The following is a 20,258-nucleotide window of genomic DNA, read 5'->3' on the forward strand; positions in this document are numbered from 1 at the left end:
TACTCCGTAGGTAGTAGGTACCTACTCCGTAGGTCCTAGTAGAAAACGTGCCAATCATAAGCTATCAAATTAGGCGCTGGTCAGCCAAGACTCAAATGAATACCCGGAATTATGATAACCCGGAAGTTCGGCCGCACCTATCTGATCTGGTACTCTAATTCTAACGCACTGCTCTATCAAGTCGTCATTGTTTCTTGGATTGAAGAATATTAACCTGTATGTGAATTTCATCAAACCATGTCATGTTGAAAATGATCTGTCAAATTTGGAATATCAATGCTAATCAAAGCTCAAAGCTTCAGCCAGCATGTCTCGCGAGGTGTTGAAAGCCGCCAAAGCGGCCTCCCATGTGATTGATGTTCATAAGGTGAGACATTCTGCGAATGCTGCAGAATTCTTTATGATGCTCTCTGGTGCCTGGCTAATATCGGTCATAGAAATATACCGTTCAATCTACTGGTATTTGGGAGCGGTTGCGACGTCTCCTGGCAGTCGACCCAACCCGTTCGACAGGAGTTCCACTGAATGCTCAATTCCGCAACCCCTCGCCAGGAGCCCTGCCGCCTTTATCTTACGATGACCCGGTGACTGTTCCCGCAGCAGACCTTGCCGATAATCCCTACTGGAAGCGTGACGTTCGCAGAAACTACCCCAGGCTCAGCACTGTTAACCAGGCAGATGCTGTCGGCCTCCTTAGTTTCGGCAGCCGTGCAGCCCCCAACGATTCTGCTTTAAAGATTGGGGAGGCGGGTGAAAAGCAGCTTGTGGAGTCAAAACGAGAAGGCGAGGAACGTGGCCTGGCTGCCCTTTTCAACAAAGACAAAAGTAGTGTACAAAATGCATTGGGCGCCAATGGTTTACCTCCAACTCCCTGCAATCTGAATTCTGCATCGAAATACCAACTCGGTGATGAGCATGGCTATCCTGCCGTGTATGTACATCCCCCCCCGATGTGTTCGTCTTCGCAGGCTAATAATCTCTCTTAGGTACCCATGTCGTACCTTTGTCTAGTTTTTTCGCCATAGATAAATGCCAATTGTGTTAAATTTGTACACTGGAGCAATATAATTGTTTTAAATCTAAGTTTCCTTATGAGTTTCACGATAAATACTAGAAATATGATTATTGGTACTCAGATTTATAGCATGCTGTCCTTTAATCCTTCCTTCACTTCTGTCTTCTGCCATCGTAGGTAGAATTAATATAGAACAACCTTTATTTCCTTATACTTAAGCTTATGGGTATTACCTGGGTTCAAAATGGTTTCAAGTCCTATTTTGACACTATATACAACTGGCTCTTGCGCGGATCTGGATGGCTTGGTAGCAAGAGCTGGTTACTTCTAACTCAAATATATTTGCGTTTCTGCTTGACAGTATGCCATATTTTAGAATAAAGTACCATGGTTTAGAAGAACTATTTTATTATTACTGAACACCATTGTTGTGTTGTTGCCTGGACTATAGTGATTATTATGCATGACTGAAACCATCCTCAGATATGTTCTGGGCTGCAAACTTATACATATATGGCATCAAATTGATACCATAGAAATATTCCCACATATAACCCAACAGTCTACTAGATTCGTCATGAAGAATCACTTGAATCTAATCAAAAGGGTTCGTGCGAGTACCCCACCAGGTTAAGAACAAGCTCAACCCTACCGTCTCGAAAACTCTGCTGACTGCACCAACAGCCACAGTATCAAGCGGTCTTTTCTCGGTGAAGATTTGAGAGATGAACTATATTCGTACACTCGAGTCAGGGAAATGATTCTGAACAGGGTGGTTGTATGGAGGACTCACGCTTGGGGCGGCACTAGCCATGAAGATCAAGCTTCCCAAATATGCTGCGCCCTTATAACTCAGAGTACCGGTTGCATTGATCAGAGCAGCCACTCCGTAGGTCTGCACCGCACTTCCAACGAGGGAGCTGCCCCAAGCTGCAGCTGCTCCTGCTGCTTCCTTCGACTTGATAAATTCTTCCTTTGAATTGGCAGCTTGGGCACGATGATAGGTATCCCCAAATACGGGGGCAAGGATGCCCAAAGAAGCAGTGTGAGTGAAAATCGTGCCCAGTGCAATGGCAGAGGGCTTCACGGGAGGCAAGTCTAAGATTCAAAAGGTATGAGAAATTTCCTTCTTGATAAAGTGGTAGATACTCCATTTCAAATATACAATACTCACAGTGCAAAGTAGTCATTTTGGACGTATTTGTTATAGTATTCCGATAATTGAAAGCTAATGGTTGGAACACAAAAACTCTTAAGGAGGGGGATTGGGAGGCCTTTTGAATAGTTCCCTGGGAATTACTATTGCCATTTTGGAAGACCCTGGAAAGACATGCGATGACGTCGTAATGACTATAGAACCATGAAATAGGGAGTTAGAGTTGCAGAATGTCGCTTCGCGATGCGGAAAAAGCCAAGGAGGCAGATCCAGTAGTTGCAGAACTTAATGACGTCAGAAAGATTTCAAGAGCTTTGAACGAGTCATTCTAATCACACCCAAGGAATCATTATTAGCTTCTTTGCTTGGATTTTTTTTATGCCGACAAACCACACCAATCTGGATTGCCGGTTCGATTCCAATGAATGATGGAGTGCTCTATAGTTGTAAAAATTTCTCGGCGTGCTAAACCTGAAAAAATACCTACCCACTATCAATACGCGGCCGCACATAGTAAACTATATCCTGCCCCTCTATCTTTCTATACCTAGCCTAATATATCCGCTTTTCTAACCCGAGGCTCCATCAGAGTTATCTTCTTCATGGACGACATCACCAGTTCTAGGCCTGAGTCACCAGGGATTGATGCTTCATTTAGTTTGAGTGAGTCCCTGGTGCCTCCAAGGGACCTAAAAACGGCAGGGATAAGCAGTGTCACTTTTGATGGCCTACTGGAGGTGCCTCTACACCTCAAAGAAGATCTGAAGGAAGGATGCGGAGGTCAATTATGGCCAGCTGGAATGGTTCTCGCTAAATATCTCCTACGCCAGCACAAGTCCGATTTGATAGATAAAACCATGTTAGTACGCCTGTGGCAGTGAGGATTTCTCTCCTTTTTTTTGCGAGAGATCCAGAGGGACCGGTCTCCTTTTACGAAAAGTATCGCCATGCTGATCCATTCACAGTGTCGAATTAGGAGCCGGCGGTGGCCTTGTGGGATTGGCAGTTGCTCGCGGTTGCGATGTGAATCAAAATTCTATTTATCTCACAGACCAAAAACCCATGCTTGAACTCATGCAAACAAATATTCAACTGAATAATGCTTCATCTACAGCCATGGCAGGCATACTCAATTGGGGAGAAGATCTTCCCGACTTCATACCTACTCATCCAGCGGTCGTTCTAGCTGCCGACTGTGTTTATTTCGAACCCGCTTTCCCTCTTTTGATCGATACACTTCAACAACTTCTGGGCCCAGAATCTGTCTGTTACTTTTGTTATAAACGACGGCGAAGAGCAGATATCAGGTTTATGAAACAGGCCAGGAAGGTATTTCATATCGAAGAGATCCAAGACGATCCCGATTCCGAAACGTATAAGAAGGAGAATATTTCACTTCACCTGATACGTTTGAAGGACACTACTACACATAACTAGGAACCTGGAAAGTGTTGAAAGGATAGTTATAGATAATTAGGTAGCCTAGATTATTGTTATTATAAAGAAACCCAGTTCTGTTCTCTATAGCTTCAATGTATCGGCACCCGCTTTTTGATGCCCATTACCAACACGACTACCATGAATATCCGTCACCTCACCCTGCTTACTGATAAGCTTGACACCTCCCTTCTTCAAGTTTGAAATAACTTGCTGCTTCTCGGATATCTTGTTGGAGTTCTTGGAACCGGCTTCAAAACCAGCCTTCTTCTGCCTCTCCTTCTCCTGCCGACGCATCCTAGACTTTTCTTCCCGTGACATTTCCTCCTTGGCTATAGATGCACCATTCTTGCGACTCACTTCGCCGTTGATTTTACCGTCGTCACCAGGAGTATAAATTTCCTGTGGCGCCAGCGTGGCTTGTTCATTGATGGAATGACTGACCGTTGGACGGGCATCTTCCATTGTGATTGTTGCGACATCTGCAATACTGCTGATAGTTGCCTGAGGTACATTTGGTTTGTAATGCCAATTAGACAGAGTGTCTAACTGAGAACTGATCTCCTTCCACAAGTTGGAAATCTCGCTGTGTTCCCTCATTAACTTTTGATCTTTCTTGTCTAGGAAATTTGGGTCTGCTGTGCGAAGATGTTCAGTCTCATAAAGCTCAGCGAGACTTTGTTGTGGTTTGGTGTCCTCAAGTTCGAATCGGCCTCTCTTTGTAGCTTGGCCATCAGAAACCCCAGGACGACGGCGGATGACTTCATCAAACTCCTTAGCGATAATTCGACGTTTCACAAGTTCTTCGATGCCTTCTGTTAACTCATTTGTAACCACGGGAACGGGTTTGCCGATTCTTTCGAACTCTAGATCTTCTTCGATGAGAGAGTTGGTCGGTCTTTCGGGGGCCCTGGCTTCACCAGCAAGCATCCAATCTTTTTTGGCAATATTTGCCGCCTCCAAACGACGGATTTCATCTGCAATACGTGCTCGTTGTCTTTCATGTGTGGATCTGAGATCCTTATCGCCATCAGGCGTAGCAAAGGGGTCCTCGTCCTCCACTGACATACCATCAGCAAACAAATCACGGTGAACATCTGCCATTGCCCGTTCAATATCGTCTTCTTGGATGGCAGGCTGGGTTTTGGGAAGAGCACGGAACTTCTTAGATGTAACTTTCCGGGGAGGAGGTGCAAAGAAGTCGGCGTACTTGATGTCATTTGTATTGAGAAACCCTGGATTTTCTTCGTCGCCAAAGGAGGATTCGTTTTCATCCTCCAGCCCTGATTCTAGCTCCATGTCGCCGAAGGTGGGCCCATCATCTTCACTACTCTCATCAGAATCATTGACCTCCGCGTCATTTTGGTTCTTTGGGCGGGAAGATTTAGCAGGGATCGAGGATGCCCCTCCCAAAGCATGAGGATCAGCGTGCCAGTCAATATCATCGTCATCGCTTTCATCCTCTGGCTCCCCTTTGGCGTCTAGTTGTTCTAGGAATTCAGTCTGCTTGTTGAAATCATCGATGGAAAAGAAGCCATCATTCAGGCCAAAAGGATCCTGCATGTAGACATCGTCACTGCCTTTCCCCTGTCGTTCGGAGTCGGCGTCTTTATCATGCGAGGAATCATGCGACGGATCTTCCTGCTCAGACCCCAAGATGTCCATATCCAAAGTTTCCGATGCAGTTTCTTGCAATTGCTCGTCATATAACTCGGATTCTTGCTGATCAAAGGTATCGTTCCTTTCTTCGTCATCATCGAAATCGCTGATTCCAGTCTCCTCATCGGATGATTTTGTATCACACGGCACCCTTAAAGAGATATCCCGTTTTACCTCAAGTCCAACCGACTCAAGGATAAGCATGGCCTGTTCCCATATCTGGTCCGAAGTGAAACCATCGACATAAAGCTGTTTTAGTCGAAGAAGCTGGTTCGTCGTATCTTCATCGACTTCAGATCGTTTGCGTTTCCGATTGAACTTCTGGCGCGCATACTGAGTTTCACTGACAGATTTGGCTAGCGAATCGAAGAGACTTTTCGCAGAGTGGACAGTGTCAGTATATACATTGTTTGTCGGGTGAAGAAATGTCCACGGAGCAGACAGTATAGAGTCCAATGCGTTGTGGGCTTGTGAGGAACCGGGCACAGATGGTAAAGTTGCCATTTTCAATACATAATATGCCTAAGTAACAGGCTTGATACCAGCAGGGTAAGGGTTAAAAAGATAATGATTTTTTAAACTTGTATCAGACAGTTAGTACCTCGAGTTTACCGAGTGAACATGGTCTTGGCCTTTTTTTTTTTTTTTGGCTTGCAGCTAGTTACCTACTCCGTACGTAGTTAGCTTGTGAAAATAGATTTTTAACTGGGCGACGGGCGCTCCACGGAACCAGCCGAAAAATCCCGAAATTCGCCTTTATCAGGACTCCAAATAGTACCTATCTAAGGCTTAGAAGGCGACGGACCGACCGGGCGGCAAGACTTTTTTTCACTTGCATCATCCCCATCAATAATAATATCTAGCGATCTTGCTGGGGGGCAACGCTAGACCTTTCTACTATCTTTTCCCATCTTTTTATTCAGCGAGTTTTCTCCCTCATTTTCCTCCCAGAGCATACATAAAATACTCTAGAATTATTTTCAGGTCACCACACGTCCCATCTCTCCCATAAACAGCATACCCTCGTGTTTTAAGGCCGACGCCATCGTTTAACCAAAAGCAACTGCGTTTTTTTGCTAAATTACTGCACGATACTTTTTTTATTTGCCACGATATCGGAAACGCTTAACGTGAAGCCTCAATCGCGAGCCCTCGCGCCATGAAGGTTTTTTCCTCAGACTGCACATTCGATTATTCTTGGGACGAGGTGTCGACTGCGAACTGGCGCAAATACTGCCCCTGGAATGACAAGTCGACCCATGTTGTCGCAGTTGATACACTCTCTCGGACTGTGGACCCGGAGACAGGAATTGTAAGTTTTTCATCTGTTCGAATAATTATTCTGTGATATCAACATGGACATCGATGATTGTACCACGTTTGTAAACTAACTCGAGCTTTCCACTATTCTAGTTACGAACAGAACGCTTGATCACTTGCAATCAGTCGGTGCCACACTGGGTATCCTCGTTGTTCGGAGGCAACCCTACATCTCATGTCTATGAGATTTCATATGTTGATCCAGTCTCAAAAAAAGTCACAATGTGCTCTTCAAACCTTACATGGTCCAACGTTCTCAACGTCCAAGAAACTGTTGTCTACAAGCCTTCGCAACTGAAGCCAAGGACCACCACGGAATTCAAACAAGAAGCCCAGATAACTGCACTATGCGGTGGATGGCAGAAGATCAAAAACAAAGTCGAAGAGGCCAGTATCGAAAGATTTAGCCAGAATGCGAAGCTTGGTCGGGAGGGGTTTGAGGCCGTCCTTGAGATGAGTCGTCGAGTGTTTGGTGAACAACATGAAAAAGAAAAACATATGCAATTATGATGCGTGAGTCCTTATTATGGGCTGCCAAGTCGAGTAGTTGCATTTACCGGCGTTTTCGATTCTTTGCGGAGTTATTCAGCCAGCATATGGGGTGTCTTTATTCGCTTTTATATTACGTTTGAGCGGTGTGTTATGAGCCTTACACTTTTGATGATACAAGATGGAGATGTGGATATCCGTGCCTACTGTATTTGTATCTGCCATTTTATGAATAGAGCTTTTTATTTTCTTCTATAATCTTCCACTCTTTCCAAAGGAAACCCCACATCTACCAGCACAGCTTGGGCGATTTGTATATATGGTTCTGCTCTTCCTTATCCAGATTATAGTATTATCCCATGATCCCTCATCAAGAGGAAATTAACCTGAGTGGGCGTATTTACATATATTTTCTTCCTCTAAACGACTCTTGCCACTCAAAGAGTATGAAGATAGTAGAGATAGTCCCTTCATCGAAATCAGGAAAGAGAACAGTCACAGTATAGGCTTTCAAAGATTATCCTAACAAGCCACCCAAGACGACACGGCTGACACTAGCTATCTCATTCTTTGCGCTTGCACGACTGATTTCTCCAAATTCCCTGACTACACCTGCGACCATTACTTTCCGCAGCTTCGCATCGGCCTTTGAAAACATTTCTCCTAAAGCCACGGTACAAATGGCAGGAGTGGATACCAGAGTAACTAGTCTGGTGTAACAGTCTATCAGCACATCGCAGAGCGTTGCAAATGTCTCGAAAAAATCCGGTTCAAAAGGTAATGATGGTGTTAGGAGATATGAGTATTCTTCCCCGGGCAGAAGCTCGGACGAGTCGGTTTGGGGGAAAGATATGACCGAGGCGGCTGTGGAAGCAGAAGAAGCAATGTTTCCCGACATCGTTTTAAGATCGGACGGATCGCTTGTTTGCATTGGCAACCCAATCTCTGTCGCAGAGCTGGCTCTTCGGGTTTTATTACCGGCGTGGGTTGCTCTTTTGAACATCTGCGGAATGCGAGTTCTGGCTAAAGTAGATGATGAGGTGCCATCAGGTGGGTGCACTTGCTGGAAAGCCTCAAATTCGAGAAGGAGCGCATTGAGGGCTCGTAAGTATTCAAATGGCGTGGAATTGACATCTAGAATGGGAGGCAAGGAAAGCCCGAGTAACATGTAATTGATGGCGCGGCGTGATAATTTCTTGGCCTCGAAATATGGCATACGGTTCAAATCGGTCTTTGAGAAATGGACTGTATTAAACCAGTAGACACGTCCTTCATGTCTATGATCGAGTTAGTGGAGAGCTCTCTTCATTAACAAACAATGGACCCTACGCCTTCCTGAGATAATCAAGGGTCGAAACACGCTTGGCGGCCATGTCATGGATGTGCTGATAGATAGCTCCAGCGCTCTGCGGTCCGAATGCACCTCCTCCACTTATTAAAGGGGGGTGGACAGTACCGATTGTGCTGTCATGGCTTGTGCTAGCAGATTTGGTTGTGTCTCTCCGTGTAAGGCTTGGTGTGAAAGAAGAGGAGATCATTATGGATTAAAAAATTCTATAATATGTGTGAGAACCTGCTCTCCTTGCTAATAACCTTCTGGGTTCACAATATATATTGGGCGTTGACGTATAAATTATTGTTGCAGAAACCCGCTTGACCGCCTTCCTTTATCTACTCAACAGAACAGAGTACGGAGTAATAATAGTTAATGATTGAGGGGCGCTTCCCCACTACCCCTGGATAGACTTCCCTAAACTATCAACACGCTCCTCAATCATATTGGCTCCATTTACTTCCAAAGGGAGTACCACTAGACCACCATTCTCTGTCAATCATCTGTGGCCCAAGAATATTTCAATGCAGTTTGATTAAATTGTTATAAATACGCAAATACTTCTTTCAGCACAAAACCTGGAAGACACGCAAGATCTTTCCTTGTCGTTGACTCTAGCTCTCTCTAGGAGCCTTGACTTCTTTATTGACCTTGCACTTCTCAGTTCTGCACCACAGATTATAGACTCTTCAGTATGACTACACCATTTGATGGGCAGGTTCCTCAGCCAGGGCAATGGCCAGTGGATCCCCAAGAGGATATGCCGGTATCTGAAGGCAGGATCTGGGTTGATGGCTGCTTCGACTTTACTCACCACGGTGAGGGGTTAACTTCCCAAAATGGCTTCATAGATAATTTCTAATAAAAACGCATGGCTGATCAGGACACGCCGGAGCAATGCTTCAGGCTCGTAAACTTGGAAACCAACTAGTCGTTGGGATACACTCAGACGAAGCGATCCTTGAGAACAAGGGTCCGACTGTCATGAACCTAAGGGAACGGTAGGCAGTCGCATCTATCTTTGTATCCATCATCATCGCTAAACCGTTTTTCAGAGTGGCTGCAGTAGATGCTTGTCGTTGGGCCACTCAGAGCATCCCGCATGCTCCGTATGTCACCCAATTGCCCTGGGTGTCTCACTACGGATGCCGTTACGTTGTCCATGGCGATGACATCACCTCCGATAGCAATGGAGAAGACTGTTATCGATTTGTCAAAGCAGCCGGGAGGTTTAAGGTGGTCAAAAGAACACCTGGAATTTCTACTACAGATCTCGTTGGCCGGATGCTACTGTGCACCAAGGGTCACTTCATTAAATCTGTGAAAAGGACGCTCAATGGAGAAGAGGGATCAGGCAACGCGGAAGAGCGAAAAGCGTTTGCCGTCGATCTTCTACAGAGAATCCAAGACTACGCTACTGATGAATCTGGGCTTAAACCCGGACCACAAGTCTGGACGTGGATTGGCTCTCAATCAGCGAAGCTGGATCATATGATCGAGGAAGCTGGTTCCTTTGACAAACTTGTGGGCGGGAAAGGCCCTAAGCCAGGGCAGCGAATTGTATATGTTGATGGTGGCTTTGATCTTTTTTCGTCCGGACATATTGAGTTCCTTCGACAGGTTCTGCATAGCGAAGAGAAGGTCGGCCTTGAGCGTGGCTGGTATGAGTCTGACCGGCAACAGCAGAGGCTCAGAGACCATGGGGAGGATTTTGGTCCTGCTTACATCATTGCAGGAATTCATGATGATGATGTGATCAACCATTGGAAAGGACTGAATTACCCCATTATGAACATCTTTGAGAGGGGCCTCTGTGTGCTACAATGTCGTGTAAGTCTCACTGACAGCTGATTATCAGATTAAATGCTTACTAAATTACGCACAGTACATTCATGCCGTCATTTTCTCGGCTCCTTTCTCACCCAGTCAGTCTTATTTGGGAGCATTCCCCTTTGGCACCCCGAATGCCGTGTACCACGGTCCCACGACTTTCATTCCTCTCACGTATGATCCTTATACTGGCCCAAAGAAAATGCAAATATTCAACACCATTGAGAATCACGCCTTTCAGCATGTAAATGCTGGGGAGATTGTGGAAAGAATATTGAAGAGCCGCGAAGCGTATGAAGAACGGCAGCGCGCCAAACTGCAAAAGGGAATTGTTGAAGATTTGGTCAAATCAAAAGAGACTATGTCTCAATAGTGGGTAGGGAGATGGACTATGATAACATCTTGTGTGATAAATTCAAATAATCTAGGTGTATATTTATGTTGTGGAGGCCATAGAGTATTTCTGAGATTAAATCATAAATCACTGATGAAGTGAGTTGAAGACCTTTCACCGAGCTCATATCAATGAGCATAATGGTCTTTCAATGTCATGAAACGCCTTTTATGCAGATGGCATATGTATTTGATCTTCCACTAACAAGAAAAAGAAGTAATAATCCTTTTTACTTTCATCTAATATTAGTCTGTTTCTGATAGTACAGGTTGCCGTATTTTCCTTCGGGCCCAGCCGTCCTCATATACTGTAAAAATGCGGCGAGAGGGACAGTTCAAATATAAGCGAATCCGTCCCCGCACCCAGTGTCTGTTAATACAGAATGAGGTGTCTCTCTTAATGGAACAAAGCTTCGTATGATTTCCAGCGCAGTCGCCACGCACCTATTGATCGGCAGCCACGACGACGTTCTTATCCTCCAGCAGCTTAGCGAGCTCTCCATTCTGATGCATGGACATTAGAATGTCACAGCCACCAACAAACTCTTTATCGATGTATAGCTGGGGAATTGTCGGCCAGTCCGAGTATTCCTTGATGCCTGCAAGGTCAAGTAGAAAAGAAAAATCAGCAACTGTCCAGAGCTTCAAATGTGAGTAGGAGAGGTAATTCAAAATACCCTGACGTAACTCGGGGTCTTCGAGAACATTGAATGCGACGAATTTCTTGGGATCTACGCCTTGCAGCCCGAGAATCTGGATGCTGGCCCGGGAAAAGCCGCATTGCGGTGTTTCAGGCGTGCCCTTCATGAACAGGACGACGGGGGCAGACGCAACCGCCTTGTCAATCGCAGCCCTTGTTTCCGATGAGAGGAACCGCGCATACAGAGCAGAGGGAATCTGGAAGGGTGCGGGCGTAGGGCGTGTCACCCGAAGGGGTACCGTTGACCATGCTGGTCGCAGAGCCTGGAAGTTCATATGGTAAGCTTCATATTTCTTTGATACATACACTTCTGTCTTTGAAAAAATATTATAAATTTATTGGTAAAAGCTTACTGATGCAAAAACCTTTCTCGAAAACATCGTTGCAGCCACAGGTCGTTGAGTTATTCTGAATTTCTGTCATGGGAGAACATTAGCCAGTTACCCTGCGTCCTATTACAACTCTGCACGCTTGGGCCCCCAGATTAGATAAAGAGCCGTTCGTCACTAGCGCAAAATCTGGTTGACGCAATGGTTCTTTGTACGCAGAGCACAATCGTTTTGTGGAGGGGGGAAGATTCATCTAATTAAGACATTCATTGAATATTGTTTCATATCAATCAAAAAGCATATGTACCGGGCTGAGTTCCTTGATCTATGGCTATTATAATGAACTCTTCTATAATACAACATTGAGATAACCAGGTCTTTCTATTGTGTTTCCAAGCCAGCCTCCAGCGCTTCAGGTTTCTGGTAAAAGCCGAGATATTGCGCTAGATATTCCAGGAACATACCCAAGGAGATAGATCCACCAGTGAGCAAACACCCATTTTTAAACCACCACCAGCAGTTCTGGACACTTTTCAATTGCACTCTTCGGATCATGATACCTAGAGTGGCAAGGGCGCCCCCGCAACTAACGGCAAAAAAGATCGGTCCTGCTCCTGCTGCTACTCCCGAAGCAGCAAGCAGAGACACTTGGACTACCGCCAGACCGGAAAGAACAGCCTTGGTGTTGTGCTCATGGCGCAATGCAATCGATTTGATCCCCGCGGCAACATCGTCCTTTATGTCCATGTGGGCATAGATCATATCATATAGGATGGTCCAAGCGATGCAGCTGGAATACAGGGCGGCTGCAGTCACCAAGGCCTGATGATTGTGGAGAAGATCTACGCCTAACGCCGGGAAGCCCATGATAGCACCCCATGAAAACGTTAGGCCCAGTACAGCCTGTGGATAATTGGTGACGCGCTTGGCAAGTGGGTAACTGGCCACAAAGAGGAGACTCGGGATACCATACCAGAGGCATTCGGTAGGGAATTGGAGCAGGATGCCGAGTCCTGCAAGCAGTTGCGTGCCGGTGAATACCAAAGCCTTCTCGGGAGTTATGGCACGTCGAGCGATAGGCCTGAAACGTGTACGCGCAACATGAGGATCTAGGTCTCTGTCCCACAGGTCATTAATCGCGCACCCGGCGCCCCGCATGATCAGTGAACCTATGAAGAAAAGACTCGCAGTTTCGACGACCTCCAGAAGGCCAACTGTCTGAGTCGCCATTGGCGCAGCGAGAAGGGTTGAAAATAGGCAGGGAAAGAACAGATAATAAGTGCCTGTTGGCTTATCAAGTCGTAAAAGTTCGGCATAAGGAACCCAGGACTTGGGAAGATAAGCAATCAACCCGGTCTTCGGTGGCTCATATCGAACTGCGGCAACTGTCTGGCTAGAACTAGGGTTAATTGCAATGGGGTGTATCGACGGGAATTGTGAATTGTATCGGACTGGTTCTGATGGAGGGCGTGTGATGAGCCGGGGAGCCGGGGGGATAGGAAACGCCTCCTTTGCACCATAATTGACTCGGGTGTGAGGTAACGTCGAATAAAGCGACGAAAGGTGGCGAAGGCTGATCGGCTGTGCCCTGGAACATCTGCAAAAGAGCGCCTGACTTGGTCGAACGGAGGTTGACCAGGACATGATGATAGAAGCGGGGATAGCCGGTAGCAGATATAAGACAGAAGTGCCGAGGACGCGCAGATTGAGCGATTTGCGTGGCTGGATACCTATCTAGTTAGAGAAGCCGATCAAATAGCATTGACGTATGATGATGGGTGATTTAGTACGAGGAGAGCGCCGTGGTACCCTTGAAGCTCAAAAATTCGGCACTACTTCACACTTCACAGAATATCATGAAGATGGTCGGTATTGGTATTGATAGTCCCAGATCCATAACATATTAGAATTGAGTCCAGATGAAAAAACCCGAAGCTCTAGGACCAGTGATTATCCCTCACTCAAGTCCCTTTTGTTGAACAATTATGCACCTCGAATGCCTACCTAGGTAGGTAGGTACGTTTCAGAGATACAAAAGTAGCGATAAACACGGAAATACAATACACCGAGCATGCTGACCCTATCTTAGGGTATTTTTAGGGTGGAGAGTGTAGCCCATTGGTCCATTTGTTGGCTCCTGTACTGCGCTGCTAAACTTTCCACTAGGCCAAACTGGGGTGCGCAGTGCAGCAGCGCGCATTAGTCCGGCCAGTAACATCTCTCTTGATGCAGCAGCTAAGACTGGCTGCATGACCACCAAGGGGATGATGCCCGTGGCATGCGCTGCTAACAATCTGTCGCCCAGCGCGGTAGGCGCAGGTTATTAATGTGTTATTGAAGTTAGCAGCAGCAGCCGACCAGTGACTACGAGGTATATCCATAAGATTGCATCCTCTCAACAAACAACTGCCGTGAGACTCCACCCATCCACACCAGTCATACCTCGCCGAGTCAGTCAGGCCATTCGGCCTGTCTGCAGTCGTGGGGATTCAGGCACGTAGCAGCCTGTAGGACCGTATGTAGCGAGTACCTGAGGTCCAGTGCAAAAGCCGCAGCTGACAAGGTACCCGCCAGACACCAGCCGCTCCCCCAGAACCTTGCGCTTTTTCTTCCTTCCACACGCCCCGTGGCAGCTGCGGCCAAGTTTTTGACGATATGATAGGATGACTGTCGTAAGACACTGGGATCCCCTCACTAAAAACACTCGCTATCCTGTGTTAGTCCCTTTTTTTCGGCCCACGGACCTCTTGGATCTTCTCTCCGCAGACCAGTCAGTGAAGAGCGTGATGTATGGAGTATGCCTGCCCTGGTGGCTTATATGGCTGCAGTTGTCCCTACTTCAAATATTCAAATATTGCCTTCACCCACCTTGAACAGCTTTCCAGCTTGCCTCCAGCTGTCTTTTCAATCTTCCTTGACAAAAAGGTTACTACTCATACTTCTATAACTATCTTCTAACATACCTGACTGAAACTTTCTTACTTTTCTCTGCCATTCGGTGTGCTTTTTATAGGAAAATAGGATTGGAGTGGGGACTATGAGGTGATCATTTGATTCTATTGTCTTCATGACGAAGAATTGTGTGATTGCTTACTTGACTCTACACATCTTATATACTATATTTTAAAGATCATACCATCATATTAAATATACAGACTGTCTTTTTTTTCTCTTCTTCTTGTTGTTATTGTTTTCCTTCCTGGAATACTATCTGATCGCCTCTCTTTGAGATACTACTCATACGACAAGAATATAAACACCTCTATTCTACTCTACACTTTCTGAAACCTCGGTGGCATACCTATCTACAATATGGCCACGGACTGTTTTCCTGACTTTTGTCTGGTTTGTGATCGACAAACTACGAATGGACCCTACTGCTCTCAGTCATGCAGACTTTCCGAGTTGGACCTCACGTCGCCCAAGTATAGCACATCCACTACATCAGCACCGATGGGGCGCCGAATACCAACGCCACAGAGCGGAAATCCCAGGGCTAGTAAGAATCAAAACCCGGATGACAGCCTACGTACTGTGTTGCCCTCCTCGCCAACCCGCGTCTTATCGCCGTCGGCATCTCAGACCTCTCTATCTTCTCTCCGCAGCACCTCATCGCAAAGCGGGTTATCGGACCAGTTTCAAATTGAACTCCAAGGGTACGCCAGTTCATTTGATCGGGTTCGAGATCTCAGGAGGCGCCTCGCGGCTTCTTGACTCGTTCTTCTGGATTCGCAGCGACTCGACCGGACAGCACGTGCATGCCCTCCAACCTCCACCTTCTCCAACTGAACTATTTCACATTTTCGAGCATACGATATACCTACCTCTTTTCTCTTGATGTCCCGGAACGAACGTCTCTGTCGATATACTTGTTGGTGTCTGCACAATAGTACAGTGCCAAGGCTCTCTTCTCCTCGCTGGTCGACTAATTGTATGACCCGAGTTCCAGGCGTTTGCTCTCGGGGCACTTGATCAATACTTGCAAAACGGCGGATACCCATCTCAGCGCGCTTTCTTTGGCTTTCCTTTGGTTCTTTTCCTTTTTTTTATATGGGTGGAACGGGGAAAAAATCTTGCTATTTATCATTCTATATTGGTTTATTATTATTACAGACAAGGCTTAATGGATGCTACTTGGAATACTTCAGTGACAACCTACATTTATGTATGGCATGTGTATCCCTTAGTTGATTGCATAGGGGTTATTTATTTTCACTGCTATTCCAATGCCCAACACGAGACTAATACTGTTTAGTCTTTATGAGAATATAACCCACATTAGTATGGCCTATGTTCCATCATGTTTTATGCAAGTGCCTGAATATCTGTATAGAATTACACCTGGTATAGATGATACCCAATCACCTATTTCTCTCCAAAATTGAAGATTTTAGATAGAGATTAGTAGTGTGGTGTACGTCGATTCTTTATATCCATGTAACTTGATGATTAGGCGGGCTAGGCTGTATATTGATTCCAATAAAGTGATTGTTTTATTTATATCTCTACTTCAATTTATAGGATATAAACCTATAGTTCACTATAGTGCTGATTTAAATTGATAGTAGGATAACTATTGAAATAAAGACTTTGAGTAACTACTCCATGCCTACCTAGGTTAGGTTGGTTAGTTCAGTTCTAGGCATCAAACTGATCTTCCATTTCGGCCAAGCTGCCTTGATAGGTACCTAGACATAGCTGCTGCTAGTCATCCTGTAGTCTGTTTAATTATATATCTCGCTAAACCTCCTCGGGACAAGACAACATGTGCTGCAACCTTCACTTTCTTTGCCTCCAGCTCGAATCGGCCATTTTATACCTCGTTTGTCCAATTTTCCAGCTAGCGTCGGGTATATTTTCCATTTACCCTACGATGACTCTATAAAGGCTGTGATATACATTCCAGGTTCTCTCGAGGTTCAATCCGATCTTCCCAGGGTAATTACTACCTAGATAGTTAGTTATACGGAGTATTTATAATTGACTAATTAATACCTAGTTACTGAACAGGTCACCAGCTGGATTGATCTCAAACCTTATGGAGTACCAGGGAACACTTCTCCAAGCCCTATGTCATCTTCTATATCCTGCAAGGAGTTCTTGGCATTGCTCATCGGCATGCGGCAAGTGAGGCTTTGAGACCCAAGCCTCTAGGGAACCACGGAGCACCAAAAACGGCAATATTTCACCATTAAGGAAGGTCTGCCGGGAAGGAATTATGGGGAGAGTGGAACTGGTGGCCTGCACCAAGTGCCTAGCAGCACCCACAACATCGAAAACCAAACCCAGGCAGTCGATCAGGAGCATGAATTGGTCTATCCACCAGGCAGTCCAGAACATATTAGATCGCTGAACAGCTTTGCTCAAGGGAAAACTCTGCCTTGTCACATGGAGAGCTTATCGCGGGGCCCGGAAGAAGGGGGCATTCGGATGCTTCCCCACGCCGCGGCCTGCCGAGCTTGCCATTGGTGGGAGAACTGGGACATTCATTGCGGCGCCGTCATCGTGACCCGGTCGATTTCGCCTCCAATCACAGCTGGGCACCGCGCTGGACAGGTACATGACGCAGCGGTGGCCGCTCTCCCGAGACCGGGCTGCGCAACCAGCAGTGCCAATTCCAGAACTGCTCGCCGGCTCCTTCACTCCTATTTTTCCTTTTCGTTTTCACCTTTCTTGCCTTCTTCAATGACCCGTCCTTGAATTAATCAAACACTACAACCCTCCCTTTGAACTGTGTCGTGGTTGTTGTTGGCACTTTGCTGGACCTCTTTTTTTCGCGCCCTGTCGTTTTTCATCCCCCACACAGCCAAAACGGGGAGTGGTAGATTGTTTGGGGCCATTGCGCTGAACAGTCAGGTAACGGAGGTGTCCTTTGACTAGCTAGATCCCTATTTGGCCGCCAGAACAACGGCCGACTTATCACAATGGCCGCCCGCCATTCCCGCCGCTTTTTGCGCCCGCTTCTCTATACCTCCGCCGCCGCAGCTGCAGGTGCCGGAGTTCTTTATATATCCTACCGGCCACGCAACATACCGGGTTCTGAAGGCCCTGCCGTACCTCCTCCGGGCTATCGTGAGGGTAAACTGATACCCCCGAGCTTTCCGCTGATCAAGTCCCGCGCGGAGCAGATCCAGGACCTTAGACGCTCGGCGGCGCAAACTGACTCGAGCTCCGACAGCGACGTCTATGACCTGCTGGTCATTGGTGGTGGCGCCACGGGTTCTGGAATTGCCCTTGATGCAGCTACGCGTGGGTTGAAGGTGGCTGTCGTGGAGCGGGATGATTTCAGTGCTGGTACGAGCAGTAAGAGCACCAAACTGGTACACGGTGGTGTCAGATACCTGGAGAAGGCAGTATGGGAATTAGATTATGACCAGTACGTTTCTGTTAGACCAGCCGATGACGGCACCTCGATTTTTAATTCTTTCGTCCTCGATGGTTAGCTCACAAAGTGGAACAACAGGTATAAACTTGTTAAGGAAGCCCTGAGAGAGCGCAAGTACTTCTTGAATACTGCGCCTCATCTGTCACAGTGGCTGCCCATTATGGTCCCTGTGCAGAAATGGTGGCAGGCCCCGTACTTCTGGCTCGGAACTAAGGCCTATGACTTTTTGGCCGGTTCGGAGGGCATCGAGACTTCCTATTTTCTCACCAAAAGCAAAGCCCTTGATGCATTCCCCATGTTGAGAAAGGACAATGTCATTGGAGCCATGGTTTACTACGGTATGTGTTGCACCCCCGCCAGAACGTACCTTGTTGAGCGTTAGGTGGCTAATAACCGTTCCCAGATGGCGCTCACAATGACTCTCGTATGAACGTGTCTTTGGCTATGACAGCTGCCTTGTACGGTAGCACTGTTGTCAACCACATGGAAGTCACGGGGTTGACCAAGGATGCATCGGGCAAGCTGAACGGCGCTGTACTTAGGGATATGATCCCAGGCAAAGATGGCAAGAGCACCGAGGAGTTCACAATCCGTGCAAAGGGCATCATCAATGCGACAGGCCCCTTTACCGACTCCATTAGAAAAATGGATGAGCCCGATGTGAAGGAGATTGTGGCCCCCAGCGCTGGTGTTCACGTCATTCTTCCTGGATACTACAGTCCCTCGGACATGGGTCTAATCGATCCATCGACCTCCGACGGACGAGTGATCTTCTTCCTGCCTTGGCATGGAAACACCATTGCCGGAACAACAGATGCACCGTCGGAGATCACGCCTCATCCTGAACCTTCAGAAAAGGATATCAACTGGATTCTCTCTGAACTTCGCAATTACCTCGCCCCTGACATCACCGTGAACCGAAGCGATGTGCTTGCTGCATGGTCCGGCATCCGGCCCCTGGTACGGGATCCTAAGAAAGAGCGCTCCGAGGCGCTCGTCCGCAATCATCTGATCTCGGTCTCGCCCTCGGGGTTGCTGACGTGTGCCGGCGGGAAGTGGACGACCTATCGCCAGATGGCCGAGGAGGCTGTCGATGAAGCGATTAGCTCTTTCAGACTAGAGACTAGGGAGAAGTCTGAAGTCCCGGATATCAGCGGTGTCGGAGGAAGTGGCCTGGTTTCCGACGGGGCAGTCCTTGATGGCTCCTGCCAGACACACCAAGTTCGCTTAATAGGTGCCCATGGCTATTCCAAGACTCTTTTCATCAATCTTATCCAGCACTATGGTCTCGAAACGGATGTGGCCAAACACTTGACCACATCGTATGGAGACCGTGCTTGGCAGGTTGCAGCCCTCTCCTCTCCCACTAACGCCCGGTTCCCCGTCCGCGGAAATCGCATCTCGACCCTGTATCCTTTCATCGATGGCGAAATCCGGTATGCTATTCGCCACGAGTATGCACAGACAGCCGTTGACGTTATCGCTCGGCGAACTCGTCTTGCTTTCCTAAACGCCGAAGCAGCGCTTGAAGCTTTGCCGAGCGTCATCGACTTAATGGGAGAGGAGCTGCACTGGAATGATAAGAGAAAGGACTTGGAATGGAAAGAATCTGTTCAGTTTCTTTCTTCCATGGGTCTCTCCAAGAGTTTGCTTGGGCTAAGCAGGAAGGAAGTCGAACGTGGAAGGGTTACTGAGCTAGACGACGCGGAACGCAAAACCTCAAGGCTTGGTACGTGTTTAGATCGATTATTTCCCCTCATAATACCACCATTACTGACTGCTATTACAGAAGGACCGGCAGATATCCTCGAGCGTGACGTTCTGTCAACTACTCCGACTACTCCTAACCCATTGGTTCGCCCCGAATCCGAGGCAAACAAATAGACATATTATAGACCAATTTTTGTATATTTATAATTGAAAAATTCACAGGTTTTTCGAATTGCCTTTATCCCGCTTTGCCGATTTATGCTTCATACTTTTCCTAGAGGTTTCCAGAATAAAGAAAAGGAGGGATGCGAAGGAGCTACGCTGTCAACTTTCCCCTCTCATTCACCCCGACTTCTACTTCTTTTCCCTCTCTCCTAGCCCTCGAGTGTGCTGCCGAGATGGGTTGTGGAATGACCGTAAGCATACTTATCATGCGTATAGAAAGGCAAAATGCCCACATCCATCAGATATTTCAAGTGAAATAGAAGTCCACTGCATGCCC

General features: G+C 46.9%; 11 protein-coding genes across 11 annotated transcripts; 6 read left to right on the forward strand and 5 right to left on the reverse strand.

The window, feature by feature from the left end:
• The first annotated feature begins 170 nt into the window (after positions 1 to 170).
• On the forward strand, positions 171 to 1,049 carry ASPZODRAFT_156623 (hypothetical protein). The gene is made up of 4 exons (XM_022726274.1): positions 171 to 216; positions 297 to 367; positions 438 to 931; positions 987 to 1,049. Exons 2-4 carry the CDS (start codon positions 308 to 310, stop codon positions 1,009 to 1,011), a joined length of 579 nt encoding a protein of 192 aa, XP_022584015.1. The 5' UTR covers positions 171 to 216; positions 297 to 307; the 3' UTR covers positions 1,012 to 1,049.
• Positions 1,050 to 1,409: 360 nt separating this feature from the next.
• On the reverse strand, positions 1,410 to 2,604 carry ASPZODRAFT_22263 (hypothetical protein). Its single transcript, XM_022727884.1, has 3 exons — positions 2,190 to 2,604; positions 1,809 to 2,113; positions 1,410 to 1,745 (listed from the first exon to the last, which is right to left on the reverse strand). The coding sequence occupies exons 1-3, from the start codon at positions 2,203 to 2,205 to the stop codon at positions 1,611 to 1,613; spliced, it is 456 nt and encodes a 151-aa protein (XP_022584016.1). The 5' UTR covers positions 2,206 to 2,604; the 3' UTR covers positions 1,410 to 1,610.
• ASPZODRAFT_958567 (hypothetical protein) lies at positions 2,490 to 3,650 on the forward strand. The gene is made up of 2 exons (XM_022730515.1): positions 2,490 to 3,030; positions 3,137 to 3,650. The coding sequence occupies exons 1-2, from the start codon at positions 2,774 to 2,776 to the stop codon at positions 3,606 to 3,608; spliced, it is 729 nt and encodes a 242-aa protein (XP_022584017.1). The 5' UTR covers positions 2,490 to 2,773; the 3' UTR covers positions 3,609 to 3,650.
• A 42-nt stretch (positions 3,651 to 3,692) lies between these two features.
• ASPZODRAFT_149038 (hypothetical protein) lies at positions 3,693 to 5,771 on the reverse strand (the record flags this gene model as incomplete). Its single annotated transcript, XM_022725450.1, has 2 exons — positions 3,693 to 5,184; positions 5,239 to 5,771. 2 exons carry the CDS (start codon positions 5,769 to 5,771, stop codon positions 3,693 to 3,695), a joined length of 2,025 nt encoding a protein of 674 aa, XP_022584018.1.
• A 395-nt stretch (positions 5,772 to 6,166) lies between these two features.
• ASPZODRAFT_127977 (hypothetical protein) lies at positions 6,167 to 7,150 on the forward strand. Its single transcript, XM_022721887.1, has 2 exons — positions 6,167 to 6,579; positions 6,681 to 7,150. The coding sequence occupies exons 1-2, from the start codon at positions 6,427 to 6,429 to the stop codon at positions 7,095 to 7,097; spliced, it is 570 nt and encodes a 189-aa protein (XP_022584019.1). The 5' UTR covers positions 6,167 to 6,426; the 3' UTR covers positions 7,098 to 7,150.
• Positions 7,151 to 7,593: 443 nt separating this feature from the next.
• ASPZODRAFT_149040 (hypothetical protein) lies at positions 7,594 to 8,614 on the reverse strand (the record flags this gene model as incomplete). Its single annotated transcript, XM_022725451.1, has 2 exons — positions 7,594 to 8,353; positions 8,406 to 8,614. 2 exons carry the CDS (start codon positions 8,612 to 8,614, stop codon positions 7,594 to 7,596), a joined length of 969 nt encoding a protein of 322 aa, XP_022584020.1.
• Positions 8,615 to 9,103: 489 nt separating this feature from the next.
• Positions 9,104 to 10,612, forward strand: ASPZODRAFT_59036 (hypothetical protein; the record flags this gene model as incomplete). Its single annotated transcript, XM_022728818.1, has 4 exons — positions 9,104 to 9,227; positions 9,293 to 9,410; positions 9,465 to 10,239; positions 10,295 to 10,612. The coding sequence occupies 4 exons, from the start codon at positions 9,104 to 9,106 to the stop codon at positions 10,610 to 10,612; spliced, it is 1,335 nt and encodes a 444-aa protein (XP_022584021.1).
• Positions 10,613 to 10,884: 272 nt separating this feature from the next.
• Positions 10,885 to 11,858, reverse strand: ASPZODRAFT_127980 (hypothetical protein). Its single transcript, XM_022721888.1, has 3 exons — positions 11,686 to 11,858; positions 11,310 to 11,595; positions 10,885 to 11,231 (listed from the first exon to the last, which is right to left on the reverse strand). Exons 1-3 carry the CDS (start codon positions 11,710 to 11,712, stop codon positions 11,077 to 11,079), a joined length of 468 nt encoding a protein of 155 aa, XP_022584022.1. The 5' UTR covers positions 11,713 to 11,858; the 3' UTR covers positions 10,885 to 11,076.
• Positions 11,859 to 11,898: 40 nt separating this feature from the next.
• Positions 11,899 to 13,580, reverse strand: ASPZODRAFT_127981 (hypothetical protein). Its single transcript, XM_022721889.1, has 2 exons — positions 13,452 to 13,580; positions 11,899 to 13,391 (listed from the first exon to the last, which is right to left on the reverse strand). Exon 2 carries the CDS (start codon positions 13,303 to 13,305, stop codon positions 12,043 to 12,045), a length of 1,263 nt encoding a protein of 420 aa, XP_022584023.1. The 5' UTR covers positions 13,306 to 13,391; positions 13,452 to 13,580; the 3' UTR covers positions 11,899 to 12,042.
• Positions 13,581 to 14,645: 1,065 nt separating this feature from the next.
• Positions 14,646 to 15,543, forward strand: ASPZODRAFT_959491 (hypothetical protein). The gene is made up of 2 exons (XM_022730518.1): positions 14,646 to 14,661; positions 14,712 to 15,543. The coding sequence occupies exon 2, from the start codon at positions 15,029 to 15,031 to the stop codon at positions 15,497 to 15,499; it is 471 nt and encodes a 156-aa protein (XP_022584024.1). The 5' UTR covers positions 14,646 to 14,661; positions 14,712 to 15,028; the 3' UTR covers positions 15,500 to 15,543.
• Positions 15,544 to 17,585: 2,042 nt separating this feature from the next.
• ASPZODRAFT_59391 (hypothetical protein) lies at positions 17,586 to 19,930 on the forward strand (the record flags this gene model as incomplete). Its single annotated transcript, XM_022728844.1, has 4 exons — positions 17,586 to 18,037; positions 18,125 to 18,384; positions 18,450 to 19,775; positions 19,836 to 19,930. The coding sequence occupies 4 exons, from the start codon at positions 17,586 to 17,588 to the stop codon at positions 19,928 to 19,930; spliced, it is 2,133 nt and encodes a 710-aa protein (XP_022584025.1).
• Positions 19,931 to 20,258: the final 328 nt, after the last annotated feature.

The sequence above is a fragment of the Penicilliopsis zonata genome (assembly GCF_001890105.1).
Source record: "Penicilliopsis zonata CBS 506.65 unplaced genomic scaffold ASPZOscaffold_2, whole genome shotgun sequence".
NCBI classification, from domain to species: Eukaryota; Fungi; Ascomycota; class Eurotiomycetes; order Eurotiales; family Aspergillaceae; genus Penicilliopsis; species Penicilliopsis zonata.